The sequence below is a fragment of the Eublepharis macularius genome, chromosome 7 (assembly GCF_028583425.1).
Source record: "Eublepharis macularius isolate TG4126 chromosome 7, MPM_Emac_v1.0, whole genome shotgun sequence".
Taxonomy (NCBI): Eukaryota; Metazoa; Chordata; class Lepidosauria; order Squamata; family Eublepharidae; genus Eublepharis; species Eublepharis macularius.
Window position 1 is genome coordinate 65,024,613 of NC_072796.1, and position 15,402 is coordinate 65,040,014.

The following is a 15,402-nucleotide window of genomic DNA, read 5'->3' on the forward strand; positions in this document are numbered from 1 at the left end:
GGGCTGTCTTCAAGGCTAAACTAAGTTGGAAGAAAAGTATTGTTTTTCAGCTACATTAACCTACTTCTCCAATAGTGATGCTGGATCCAGTATATTCCTGTGGCTCTTAACCGAGTCAGCAAGGGTCAGCTGAACCCCCTCAAATGTGAGAAGCGCAGGGTCCTTCAAGACTTCAGTCTTCCCAGCCAGCACTACCTCTGTCTTGGGGTTCAGTTTCAATTTGTTCACTCTTAGCCATTTGTTGGCAGAGTTCAGGAAATAACCCAATCCATGCTTTGGAATTTTCTTTCAATGAGTTTACTGCAACAGAATCTTTGCAAAAGACAATAACTGACTGCAGGCCATTAATGCTACAAAGAAGCTTTCAGAGCACAAGCATTAACACATACTAACACACAGCAGAGAGAAGAAAAAAACAAGCAGTAGGCTGAACTGCAAGAGAAAACATTCAATAAATCCTAAACAAGAAAATTGGGGTTACCTTGCTATAAAGGCTTTTTAGATAAAAATTTGAACAATTTAATTATATCTACTAATTACTTAGCATTTTTGTTTAAGAATTGTGTGAAGTACAAATAGATTTTAGATCAGTGTATCTTCTCTTGGTAATTTTGTATAACTTGTTTGAGTTCACTTTACTTAAGACATTCCTGTTATAAACAGGAAGGCCGTGTGCATGATCATTAGGTGCGTGATGGGAAAATGTGGATGGGTTGGCTCTAGGGTTGCCAGGTCCCTTGACTCCCCTGGCGGGGGACTGGGAGCCCAACACTTACCCTGCTGTGTCCCTGGATTGTTTCTTGTGCACACGCTCCTGGCTTGTGTGGTGATGTCACTTCCAGGAAGTGATATCATCATGCGGTTCAAAGGGTGGCCCTACAGATCAAAGGGTCTCCCATGCTCACCGAGGGGCACGATTTGGCCCAAACCAGGCCCGCTGCGGGGTTCTGCAGAGTGTGGTCCGGGCTGCTATGGTGAAGGAGTGCACCGTGCCACCCGGGGTGCACCACACTGCCGGGGGGGCACCCTGGGGAATGCGCCCGCCTGCCAGCCAAGTAAGTGGACGTAGAGGGGGGAAGGGTGGGAGCAGGGGATCCCCCACCCCAGGCACCCGTATTTGGCTCCTGTGCCATGACTCTGGTTGCAGAAATTAGTTTGTCAAGGGACTTGTACATAACCAAAGAAAGTAATAAATATTATCAGTGGTAACAGTTCACAAAGTTAAAGGCAATGTACAGTAATTAAATTTTGCTCTGCAGTGCCTGGTAACAGAAAATGTTCTGTAGTGAAAATCAAATTAAAGCTGTTTTAAATCTAGAAGCATCAGGTCCTGCAAGTTTGCGTCTAAGTACAGGATGACTTTCTTTTATTAATTGAATAAAACTAGCAATGTATTTATAATGCACATTATAGACCTTTGTGATTTTATTTCTTGGATTATTCAGATTGCAAATAAATCTGTTTTATATATTTATTTACATTATTTATAGTCTGCCTTTCTGGGAATCAAGGTTGATTACACAGAATAAGTCATTACAGGGAACAGGATGGGGCATCCAATTCAAGATGTCAACCCTCCAGTGGGAGATCCCCTGCCCTGCTCAGCTGGCCAGTGAGAAAGAAAAGAGGGAGGAGGCAGGCTGGGAACCCCAGAGCACACGCACAGGCACACGCTCCAGAGGCCCTCCAGTTTGTTCCACACAATCAGTGGTTCAAAGTGGTTTAAAGATTTCACTTTACAGTGTAGGTGTTCTGACTTCAATACAGCACTCTTTTCCCTTTACACCAGACCCAGGGTCCTCCTCAGAGCCATCTCCCCCCTTTTAGACACTGGGTATAATTATTCTTCTCTAAAAGACATAGCCCTGATCACTTGGCAGAAGGAGAATTTCCTTTCACTACCCACTTCCTTTGCCAGCAACCCTCCCCCCAGTTACATCTTGCCTGTGTAATTTAGTGTTGGCATTTACATTTAAGTACTTTAACTAAAAGTCTTCTTTAAACCTAAAGCTGCCCCAGTTAGACCAAATTTTTTGTTTTTTCTCACACAGAGGATTACTAGTCTGACCATCTTCGTCAGACTCCAAACTTCAACTCCTCCAACAATTCTGTCAGCACCAGTTGTTACCTTCTCACTGGCCAATCACAGAGATGAGGGAGCAGCCTGTCAATCATTCTCCCTTTAGGCAGTTTTTTAACCCTTTCCTTTTAACCCTTTCTATGCTGCACTTAGTAAACCTTTAATTTAAAAGCCACCTTCACACCAGGAGGATGAGAGTCTTTCTGGCCTCAACAAGCCATTCCATAAGGTGGGGGCCACAACAGAGAAAACACGTGTACAGGCAGACATTGATGTTGCCCATTTGCAGGGTGGCACCTGCAGAAGGCCCTGTTCAGATGAGCAAAGCTGTTGTGGCAGAACATAGGGGGAAGAGACAATCCCACAGATATGAGTCAGCAAGGCCGTGAGAAGGGCTTTGTATGAGATAGCCAGTACCGTAAACTGAGGCTAGTAACTAATGAGTTGCCAGTGGAGTGACTGTAGAATGGGAGTAATATGCTCCATTTAGCTCCTGTTAATAGCCAAACCGCAGTGTTCTGCACTAACTGGAGTCTCTGAATTGACTTTGAGCTGAGCTTTATGTAGAATACATTAATGTAGTCTGGTCTCAGTGTTACCATGGTGTGGATCCAGGCAGTCAAATCATCCATACCAAGGGAGGGGGCCATCTTCATGGCTAGACTGAGTTGGAAGAAAGCAGTGTTTGCAGTTGCATTAAGTTGTTTCTTGAGCAGTAATGTTGGATCCAATATGATCCCAAGGCTTTTAACTGAGACAGCAAGGGTCAGTTGAACCCCATTGAAAGTGGGGCGTGCAATGTCACTCAAGATCTCTGCCTTCCCAATATGCATTAATTCTGCCTTTCCAGTGTTAAGTTTCAGTTTGTTCACTTCTAGCCAATTAACTACAGCAACCAGGCAGCAATCCAGGACCTTTTCCACATTATCAAGAGATGTATTTTATTCAATACTTATATCTGATTCAAACACAGAAGAGAGTTATGAACATTTAGAATTTAAAAGAAGAACATGTTTTTATTCCAGTTGGTTCATGGACTAATTTTATAGCTAATTTGTGGACAAATATACTGTGGGTTGTTACAACATTTAACACAAAAAAACCATCATAAAAATGTAATAACAAAATGCTGTAAATCACCTTAAGGACTTGTGGGTTTTTTGAACAAAATACATCTTGTTGTCAGGTTCAGAATGCTTTCTCTAATGTTATAACCAAAGAAACTCCATTTTAATTCCTTTAGTATTCTGAGTGCTTTATTCACAGGTGCCAAGACGTTCCCTAGCAGCTATCTCACAGAAGAGGAATGTTTTGGCTACAGCTTTGCCAGCCTTGGGAAACTTTCACTTTCTCAGCCTCAAGCGGATTGTTTTGAGAACTATGGGGGGAGGTTGGGCCTGCTGGGGTTTGATACTCTGTACCTTGTTCTATGCCTATCATTCGTAACAATACACGTGTACCAGCCCAGATATTGCATCTGGGCCAGTGGACTATAATGGTTGCTTCTTTCAGTAAATCTTTTGGAAACAACGGACTCTTGTCTGATTGCAGAAGGTAGTCTGAATACAACTATTATTTAGCCACAGATCTGACACTTGTAAGATGTGCACTGTTTAATAAATCCTGATAATTGCTCTCTGAATTGTAGGTGATTCTCCTAGTTGAGTGGTCTCTAGTTGATAGGTTGACTCATCTGCCAAATCACATGCCGCCTACTTTGGGGGGAATGACCTACATGGGTCCCATGCCTCTTGCTTCTTAGCATACAAGTAGAGAGGAGTGGCACAATGGCAAGGCAGTGCCACTCAGCAGTGGAGAGAATTTCTTTTTAGTACAAGCAGGTTCAGAGACCTTACCACCAAGAAAGTGCTCCATTGCCTTACTGCTTTCTACCTGCCTGGCCCAGCCGCCTCCACCAGTTGGTCTTCCAGTGTTCCATACGTATGCATGTTTCAGTGCAGAGCCCCCGTGAAATTATCACTCTAGCTCCTCTTCTTCCTTCATTTGGCTTGCTGTCATGTGCTTGGAGCTCCTTGGGTGCTATGCTGCTGCTTGGAGATTAAAGATGAGTCATAGACTTAGAAAGGTTGAAAATTACTGGATGCCATGAAATTGACTAGGCTAGAAACTGCTTACTAATTTGACACCATTTCACTAAAGGGTATTGCAGAAAGTGAAGTACTTTGTGAAGTGCCACCTATGCAGATAATTAGATAAACATTCCAGTTATCATAGTTTTAAAATGGTTCCAAAATTGAACCACATACTGAAGGACAGATATGGCTGTGTAGACGATATGTCATGGGCATAAGTAAGTAAGCATGGTGTTGACATCAAAAATCTATATTCATCTAGGCTACAGTGCTGAAGAGACTTAGTGCTGTTACCTAAATAATATTTGAAGTGCTACAACAATCTGCAAAACATGGTTGCATTCAAGGCAGAATTCCAGTTCTTTTAGCCTAATTGTTTTCCAGGAAATTCTTATCAATTGAAAGGAAGAATTTGGCCGAAGGAGAGGCTCAGTGGAACCTCAGGTTGATAAGACTAATGATGTGAATACCAGTCTAGAATTGCTGTTAATATTTTCTGAAACAGATTTGTTTTTATTTTCAGCACTACAAGATAAAAACAGTACCAAGGCATGATACAAACAAATACATCTTATGAAACTAAATTTCACATCTTCTCTCTCATATGCTTATAGTTATGTAGTCATCTTCTTTATGGTTTGTATATACGTTTTCACTATGTACAACTTTGCTGTTACTTGTGAAGTGTTAGAAAATGCCAAGAAAATTATTGTTCTTGGCATGGTCTCAATAGATGAGATCTGTGCAGCCCTTGAGTTCAGTCCAAATCTTGTTATTCACAAATGGAGGTATGCTTCTGCTAATAGGAAAAAGAGTGTTAGTGGATTCCTTCAACCCACTGCAAACACCCCAAATTGTGACCAGTTCTGTTCAGAGGACTCCCTAAACCCAAGAGGTAGTGTTTCAATGGATTCAGGGGGCTGAAGCAGGAGCGGGGAGGTAGGAAAGGTCTGTTCTTGATAACCCAGTTTAGTGATCAATACTTGTTATATTGCTAGACAATAGACTATTGTGCCACATATTTATTGCATATATTTGTTTATTGGCTTCTTAGTATTGCAGAAGCTATTTTCATTGCCTTGTGTTGAATATATTTTAGTGTTATTAAAGTGTATTTTTATTTCGGTTTCTTTATTTGCATACTCAACCTTTGGTTACCTAACTAGTTTATTTGGTTTGGGCTTTATTGTTTGGGGGTTTTCTTGCTCTTACGTTCTGAACAAAATTCCCTTAACATCAAAAACTAAAAGTCAGAGAGAAGTTGTCTAGCCCAACTTCTATTATGCTATTTTTGTGTGCAGAGATTTTTTTGTATGAGGATTTTTCAGTCATGTGAGTCACCATGTGTAGTCTGAAGTAGAATATGTTGGTTTACCCTTCCAGTAACTTACGTATTTTTATTGCTGAAGATTTTTCCTGTTTGGGAGTGTGAAAGGGCAGACTGCAGCACTCTTAGACAACATTACAGAGCTGTATCTTCCAATTATAATTATAACTGTGAATTGAGGCTAGACAGACCCTCTGAGGCTATAGGCTGAATGTTTTTATAGCTTATTTTTTCTGTGAAAAATGTCATTGTCAATCTTTTCTATACATTTCTCATCCACAGGGTACAATCATATCCCCGTCCAGTTGATTGTATTGACTAACACTCTGTGATCTGCCTTGCATCTTAGGGAGAAAGATAGACTATAAAGAATGCAAATAAAATAAATAATAAAATCCTAAACAGTTGTACCATTCAGCCCATTGAAATCAGTGGCCTTAAAATGGTCATACAAGGAAGCTCATTCTTTGAAACACAAAGTGAAATGCCACTGCCCAACTTCTCTAAAACTTTATCTATAGGAGAGCATAAAGATACAGAGTCTGTCTTGCTTGATTTAAAGAGATATCTAAAAATCTGCAATCTAGAGCTGCTCCTTTAAAAAAAAAATTGCCAGAAGTCAGGTCCAAGGAAAGTCTTCCATTGAGACGAAGCGAAACCTCAGATGGAAACATCAGACACTCACTTCATAAGCCTTGACCTAAGTTTAAACCATGATCATATAGGTATTTATGCTAACCTTCAAAATGTCTCAAAATCAATTTTTGAAAGACCGGATACTGTAATTGACTTCTGTGAAAACAACTCTGTCTAGTCAAGTACATTGTAGCCAGAGTGAGGCAGAAACTGTGGGTCCTGCCTCCCCTGAATTCCTAACAACTCAAGAGTCGGTTATTTTGCAGCCACCTCCTTCAGATCCTTTTAACCTGTGAACCTCTGAACAATCCACAACTCGGGCAGAAAGTTTGCAAATCAATGCAAAGGTTGAAATTGATACCCAACCAACCAAGAAGAATCATGCCCTTTGGGCAAAAGCCCCCAAACCCAATTAAATGTCTAACATGGAATGTTGCAGGTTGGGCCTCCAAGAGAGCTAGTATCTTTTAAAACTTTTTTTGGCCCAACATGACATGATCTGCTTCCAAGAAATCTGTTCCAAAGAACTGCTTTCTGTAGATTCGTTTACAATAAAGAAAACATTTCAGACACACCAGGGGAAAGGAACAGAAGGGCCAAAAGAGGCCTGGCTCTTCTTATAGCTACAAGATTGCATGTGACAGTTACCCCACTGATATTTTGTGAACATTGGACCCCGGGCCTGCATGGTTCAATACAGGAAACAAACGCTTCTGATTATAAATGTTCTTACAAAAGATCCTTGGAGACCTGCAGTGTATTCAAAATGCCCTCCTTAAACTAGAGTCTGGGTTGATCTCTTCAGAGACTCATATGTGTCCACTCGCATCCACTTATTGGTTAAAAACTCATCTTCAAACCGGTGGCTCTAGTACCCTTGATCCTTGTCAATAGTCACTGCTCAACCTGGCAAAGAGCAATTGAGAGGAAATTATGGCCTTTCCCCCCAAGTCCTACTGTATCTTGGATATCAAAAAGCAAAAGAAACAAACAGCAGCTCTGGGATCATGCCCTACAGTCAGATAGGGCACATATGCAGAAATATCCAATCATTCTGCAGTATGCCAAAAATTTTCAACCAGCAGATTATCTCAGATCCCCTGAGATCTCAAAATATCAGAGAATATTTACCCTTGTATGCTTCAACATTCTACCTTCAGCCATCCTGGAAGGCAGATACGATTGTATTCCATTTCCTCAACAGCTCTGCCCATGCCCATCCCATACAGAGAAAGTAGAGTCTACTGAACATGTTTTGCTGCACTCTCCGTTCTATGATGACATTCTAACTCAATATATTGCTCCGATCATCAACTTTACTAGGAAGATCTGAACAATTTTATGTCACTCTCCTTGCAGATTCTTCCCAGGAGATAACCAATAAAGTTGCCAAATTTCACCTTCGGGTGTGTGGGACACACAAGTGGCTGATTGAGCCTCAGTAATTTTACCTCTCTCTTGGAGGAAGGTATCATCTCTTCATTCCCCTCATAATCTGCATACATTGTTCTGTGCTTGTTGCACTGTATATGTCCTCCCTATTCTTACTTTATTTTTATTTTATTTCATATTCTTATTATTACTGTTGAATCCCTGGAGCTGATCTTGTGTCAAAATAAACTTTAATTGGATTGAGAGCCAGTTTGGTGTAGTGGTTAAGAGTGCAGTACTCTAATCTGGAGAACCAGGTTTGCTTCCCCACTCCTCCACTTGAAGCCAGCTGGGTGATCTTGGGTGAGTCACAGCTTCTAGGAGCTCTCTCAGCCCCACCCACCTCACAGGGTGTTTTGTTGTGGGGATAATAATGACATGCTTTGTAAACCACTCTGAGTGGGCATTAAGTTGTCCTGAAGGGCAGTATATAAATCAAATGTTCTTCTTGTTGTTGTTGGACTGATTGGATTGGGTTTAAAATGGTATAACTGTTTTTAGGATTGCGCTGCCTGGTTACATTGGGATTACTACTAAACAATTTATTTTCTGTCTAAACAAGCAAGCAATTGGAGTACCTGAGTGTGTGATAAAGTAGCTTTAGCTCATTACTGCTTTATTTTCCAAACTATTTATACATTGAGAATGCGTAAACTGAGAATAGATGTTTAGTTCTATGGAAGATGGTTATGTTATTCAGAGAGATTAAAAGTCAATTTTTTTTGTTTCATGGGGAATACTGTTAATTGGACACTTCGGTCTCTGAAGGTCCACATAAAAAACTGCAAGATTTATGTCTACCGACTTTTGAAAACTCAGACACTGGAGATTAAGGCTTTGCTTCATGTTATTAAAGTCCCTGTTCTGTGCCTTCAGCACTTGACCCATTTTTAATATAAAGCCAAGTGTTGTATTCTAATAGCTGTAGTTCATTCCACTGTTGGTGTTTAGAATTTTGTTTCTTTAGAGGTTCTTTGTCTGTTGCTTAGCAGCCTTTATGCTGAGAGAGAAAGTAGCAGGAAGGAGGAGAAAGAAGAGCAGGGACTCTATCAGGACAGAAGAACAGACTTCGTTGTGTGTTTAAATCTTCCTTGTGAAGTTTCCTTTCTTGCATCAAGTTACAAAACCAAGTAAACCAGATTGCATGTATTCATTCAGATAATATTCCTAATAGGCGAAAATTTCATAGTATTACAATTTAAGATCAATCAGTAGATTTATCAAAGTCTTCCATTTTATCTATATATTACAAACTAGGCTTCTCCTGCAAGGTCTGCTTAAGAGACATCTGAACTGAGCTATCAAACAGTTCATTTGCAATTTTAATCTTTTCCTTTGTCAGATGTTGGTCTCTGAGCTGCTTTTAGATCTTTCAGTTATTGAACTGGAAATATAACAATATAAATCTCATAAATAGAATTATGTTTTTAAAATTCTCTAAAATGGGAAATGTTGCTTCAGACATTTTGTGTTTCTGCGATAGAAAGTAACAGTGAATTGCACACTAGTACCAAGTTGCACTGTAGAATTTATTGCAAGGATCTGTTTCAGTTTAGGAGGTTTGTAAATGGCTTTGATTAATTGAGAAGCAGGGGGGATCCCATCTATTAGAAGTGTGTGGGTCATGAAACCTTAACAGAAAAAATAGATTGTTGTTTTTAGACATCTTTAATCAGAATGAGTTTTCAGTCTCTGTATTAGTTGGCATTAGTTGGCATTCTTTTAATTTTTTAAAAAAATTCTATTCTGCTTTTCTCCTGAATTGGGATCCAGTGGGTTATCATGTCGTTCTCCCCTCCTCTCCTCTATCCTCAGAACAACCACTTTATAGGTTAGTAATGTGACGGACCTAAGGTCACCTGGCATTTTCATGACAGAGTAAGAATTTGAACTTGGTTATTCCAGGCCCTAGTCCAAAATTCTCACCACAATACTATACTAGCCTTTTTATATACACATTCTTATAATAATAATAATAACTATGTTTATATACTGCACTTATAAACAGATTAGTGCCCACTCAGATTTTTGCTACATGAGACACCTGGGTACGTGTTCGTCAAGTGTCAGGAGACACAATGTTAGCCAGGAAGTGTATTTTAAATGAAAGTGCCGTCGGAGATCACTCCAGAGGGAACGGATTCTCTCACAGCCCTCCGCTGCTTCCAGTGTGCTGGACTGTCTCTTCTTCAAGAGCCTTTTCCCTGCTGTCCTTGCTGCTTAAAACTTTGAATTAACCAAGCCTCAGCAACCCAGAGGCAACGGAGAGCTATGAGAGAATGTGTCCCTTCTGGAGCGATTTTTTCTGGCTCTGTCATTTAAAACTACACTAGCCAGGAAACTACATATCCTGACTATCATTGCGTCTCCGAATCCTGACACATGAAGAACATGTAGCAGAAGTCTTGTGTTAAGAGACTCTCAGAGCAGTGAACAAAGTCAGTGGTATTATTATCCCCACAATGCAGCTGGGAAGTTGGGGCTGAGAGGAGTGGCTTACCCAGGGCAACTGCTGAGCTCATAGCAATAACAGGATTCAAACCAGCAGAGTGCTGATTTACAACCTGACCACTTAACCACTATGCTACAGCTCTTAATTTGGTGCCATCAATTACTTCACTGATAGAAATGTGGCAGATTACAGCTAACAATTCTTTTCTTAACTTTGTATCCTGCAGTTCTTTTTGCTTGTATCTCTGATATAGCCATTCGTGCCTTTGTCAATAATGCACTATAAATCAGCACATTTATTTAAAGAAAAAAATTGGTCTTTTATGCCTGTCATGATGTTTGTATATTCTTTATGAAGTTGTGTAAGAGTCAGACATTTTCAATTATTATTTCAATGGAATGTTAACATGCAGAGTAGAGCACTCTGCTTGAGTGATTAGTTGGCATCCCCGTTTTAGGGTACTATGAGTGAAAGAGAGCAGCCACTTGCTAGATCTGCAGGCAAGTTTTAAAGTGAGATCTATGAGTTGGTTAAGAATCTGTTCTTCGCATAGTTAAAAAACTGTATGATTTCAGCAAATGTAACTGATTGAAAATAATGCTCATTTCAAATACACAGGAAGCATGAATTAAGAAAGTATGGAAAGTTAGGAGAGGGATATGTCAGTTTTTACAAACTAATTATCTTGAAATCAAGTAATAAATTTGTAGGACTCAAAAGTCAGGACTTCAAAGTCAGCAGTGCAGAATGTCAGACATACATTGAGTTATAACTTCCTGAAAAGTGGGGGGTGTAGTAGCAAGGCCTGATTTGCAGTATGTTGAAAAAGTGCATAAGGAAAATGTAACATTATTTTCACTTCTGAATTTAAGGGTGACTTCTTTTGCAATAGTCCTCTCATTCTTTATTTCCTCAAGAGCAGAATGGAGTTGAGATAGTGGAAATAACTTGACTAAAGAATTATTTGTTGCTTCTCATCTGTCACCTTGAGGGTGACTTAGTTATATAGGGGCGGGAGGGGGAGCAGTTAATCATGTTTAGCTCAGATTGTCTGACCAGTCATTACTTTTGTGTTGGGGACCCAGCTGAGACCTTTCATCATACAAGGGAGATCTTGTGGCTGAATAGACCACAGGCTTGGCAAGAAGTTCAGTCCTTGACATCACTTAAAAGGAATCTGCTGCCAGGACAGAAAGAGACCTTGGAGAGCCACTGCTGGTCTATGTAGGCAGTACTGTACAAGGCAGACTGATGGTCTGCTTCAGTATCTTTCTTCTGTCAGTGTAGTTCTTGGGGAGCACAAGCTCATTCTTGGTCTTGGGAATCTCAGGCAATGACCAGGCAGAATGCCATCTCTTTTGAAGACCACTCAATGACTAAATAATGATAGATGGTTGCTCATAAGATTATGATTAATTGAGGTATCATATTAGATGGTTTTTCATGGAATAAATCATTGTATATCTTATTTCACTGAACGACTGGTCTCATAGCTATATACAGTGCTTTTTTTCTAAAAAAATGTTTAGGGGTACTCTCAGTTTGACTCAAGAAAATCACCATTTTATAGTTCAATCAGAAAAAATAAATGCAGTCAATGGACAAAATTACCAAGAACATGCATTACCTCATATTACACAGCTCACAATAACTTCCAGATTGGCATGAGGTTGTGTTCACCAACATCTTCCTGATTCCTCTGCTTGCTTTTGATGTCCGTCGCCAGATGTCGTCCTTTCAGAAACCATGAATTTACATACACTGAAGGCTTAAACAAACTCAAAGGAGGTCCTCTATAGTGACACGAGAGCACAACCAAAGAGTTTCAGTATAGACATACTCTTTGCACCCTTTGCGCAAAACATACACAAATTGGTCGCCGCCATCGGGGGTAACAACAAGACTGACCAATCACCGTGCTAGATTCCAACTACCAAAGCTCCAAGTGGCTTAGAGAAGACTTGTTTGGATTTGTCTGCACCCTAACGATCACCGATTATGCCAGCAATCTCAGTGGCGTGTTCGATGCTCAAAGATGCTCCATTTTTTGTAAAATGAACAGTGCTCCTAGTGAGTTTAAATATAACTAAACATCTTTGTTGCCAACATACGCTACATAAAACTTAACAAATCACATAAATATCCATAATAATACGTTTGGAGTTGGTTTAACGGGAATTCCAACATTTAAATTTTTTTACTTTCTCCCGTTAGATTCACAAAATGTTTAGGGGTACGTGTACCCCTGCATCCCCCCAGAAAAAAAGCATTGACTATATAAAATCTTACACTGCAACACATTTGTGGTTGTTCTTGAACAGTTTTTGAGTGACCATCCTGCCTCCTCAACTGGCTGCAGACATGAAACAGAAAGTGTTCTCTAGCAGAAGTAAAAATAAACATGAGTCTTGTGGCACCTTCAAGATTAGCAAAATTTTATTCTAGCATAAGCTTTTGAAGGCTAAAACCTGGTCCTTTTAGTGCAATGAATGGATCTTTGCTATGCAGTCATTTTATATTGGGGATATGAGGAGAACAAATGGCAGGACCAAGGGGTCATGAGATACAGGAAATACATGATAATTTTTTCATGTTTCAGTGTACCTGACATGGAAAGAGGCTGTTCTGTTTCTTCAGTGCAAAAAAGAAAAAATTAGGATCATTACCATCTCTTTCCTTGCATGTCACAGACAAAAGAGAACAAAGAGAACAAACCATTCCTTTATGCAAGGCTCCCAGGAAGGGAGGAAGCAGCACAGTGTACTCTCTTCTCAGTTGATGTGAATGGATTATCTCTCTCCTAAAGGTAAAGGTGCAAGCACCTGTGCAAGCACCGAGTCATTACTGACCCATGGAGGGATGTCGCATCACGACATTTTCTTGGCAGACTTTTTACAGGGTGGTTTGCCATTGCCTTCCCCAGTCATCTACACTTTATCCCCAGGAAACTGGGTACTCATTTTACCAACCTTGGAAGGATGGATGGCTGAGTCAACCTTGAGCCAGCTACCTGAACCCAGCTTCTGCCGGGATCGAACTCAGATCATGAGCTGAGCTTGGGCTGCAGTTCTGCAGCTTACCACTCTGCGCCACGGTGCTCTTCTAATCTCTGTCCCTACTTCTCAGCAATATGCAATGGGGGGGCTGCATTCCAAAGCTCTTCCATCACCTTCTTCCCAGTTAGAGGAAAAGGAGCGGCCTCAGGAGGGCACACAGGAAGAAAGTAATACAGCTTATGGGACTCAGGCAGTCAAATATGCTTAGACTACCACCACCAACCACCAGGAGCTCCTCCCTTTTCCTTGCTCAGAGAGCCAAGTGTTTCCCCAACCATGCTGTACATTTTTGCTAGGAAGTAAATGCTACTGAATGCAGTGGAACTTATTCCCAAGGCAGTGTAGCCTTAGGAGCCAGGAAGTTCAAATAACAACAACAAAAACAACCTGTTTATATACTGCTCTTCTAGACAGATTAGTGTCCATTCACAGCAGTGAGCAAAGTCAGTGTTATTACTCCCACAATACAGCTGGGGAGCTGGGGCTGAGAGGAATGGCTTTCCCAAGGCCACCTGCAGAGTTCATAGCAGTAGAGGGATTTGAACTGCAGAGTTCTAATTAGCAGCCCAGACACTTAACCACTATGCTACAGCAGCTCTCCACTACAAAGAAAGAGCAAGCTGGGTTTCACACACTGATAGTAATTTACCAACAACACATTTCCAGTATGTGTATGTAAACTGAATTATATACACACAAAAATCTGTCTGTCTACAGTACATAAATTCAAAACTAGGTCAGTGCAAGAAAATACTGCTGTGTTGAAATAGTATTCAATCTCCTTTAGAGTGTATGTGGAGCGTGCAGCTTAGATTGTCTAACATTGTTTTGTAGTTAATCTGCTTAATACTTTTTGTTTAAAAAGATGAAAATAACGTTTTTTCCTTTTAATTTCAGGTAAACCAGAACATTCATGGTGTTCAGAAACCGAGGTAAGAAGAATTTGTACAAATGTTTAGGGTTTTTTTGAGGGAAGGATTACTGACTCGGTGAACAGCACACTTTCCAATGGTTTTCGTGGAAACTTTGGTGTAAGTGCTAACCATCCACAGTGGTATTCCACAGGACAGCTTTTTAGTGAGGAGAGCTATTTATTTAAAGTTGGTGTGCATTATGTCAGCACACAATCTCTGAATTTAGTAGGAAGAATCTTCAAACAATGGGGCATTCTGAATGGAGTGGATAGGCGAGGGAGGGGTTGATTAACTGCGTTCTGTGGATGGCACAGGGACCATATAACTGGAATGTTTCTCACATGAAGACAGGCGTGTATAGTTTCCATACTGTTGCTGTGGTTGCCAATACAGTGCAGTGGCAACAGGGCTTCCACATGGCAGGTTTCCTCATAGTTTCCCGGTCCTGGTCCCCCGGGCTACCCCCACACACCATCAAGACTTTTTCAGGTTGGTTTTAAAAAATCGGCAAATGAGTACCACTCTATCAATATAACATTATACCAGTGTGTGTAACGGGTTCTGTGAATTCCCCTTTATTTTTATTTTTTAATTTAAAAAATTATTTGGAGGAAAAAAGAAAATTGAAACAAACCTCATACAGAAGAGAAATAAAAATATGACAACAGTAGTAAGAGAGCTACACATAAGCATCCATAAAAGTTTTCAAATATCTAAAAGCAATTCCATCTGCAGTTGTCATTTATATACCATATGTTCAAATATTGATGAAGTTGCGACATTATTGCTGGACAAACAGGATCCATTTTAGCATGAACAGACCCTACTGCACTCCATTTAAAGAAGGGAACCAGACAAGATGCCTCCAAAAGGGCCCACAAGGGATAATCCTCCTGAGGGGAACAATCCAATAATGAGTACAAGTTAACAAGGATGCCTGATGGTACTAGCAACTAAGATCAGGAAAGCCAATTCCTCCTTCATTAAATGGAAGTTGCATCTTTAGAGAAATCCAAGGTGATTAGGAGCCCCCCTTGAATTTCTGCAATAACATATTAATGGTATGAATATATCAGCAAAAATCATCACCCTCTTCTTCCACAAACAGAAATGCCATTCTGTCAAAGGAATTGTGTGATTGAATAGATGCATCATTGACTACAAGAAATATTCAGATGATAGAAAGAGTTTCAGTGCTGGTTTATATTGGATTTTGAGAGCTTTGGAGAATTCTTGGTGCAAGAACGATCTTTTACTCTGCATGTGTGCATGTACAAGAGAAGTTCCTGTTTGTAAAAACAGAACTATAGAAGGCTCACCAATGCATGCTGGCTTTTTTAGGTGGAAGAATATTATTTCAGAAAAATCAGTCAAAATTGTATGTGATGTGTTACATTACAGGTCTACTAAACC

The 15,402-nt window shown here is 40.2% G+C and overlaps 1 protein-coding gene across 1 annotated transcript in view; it reads left to right on the forward strand.

Annotated features, from left to right (window-relative positions):
• Positions 1-15,402, forward strand: part of SPIRE1 (spire type actin nucleation factor 1) — a 116,209-nt gene that overhangs the window by 10,347 nt on the left and 90,460 nt on the right. Inside the window, exon 2 of the mRNA XM_054985315.1 lies at positions 13,973-14,007. Coding sequence (XP_054841290.1) covers positions 13,973-14,007 — 35 coding nt within the window. The remainder of the gene's footprint in view (positions 1-13,972; positions 14,008-15,402) is intronic.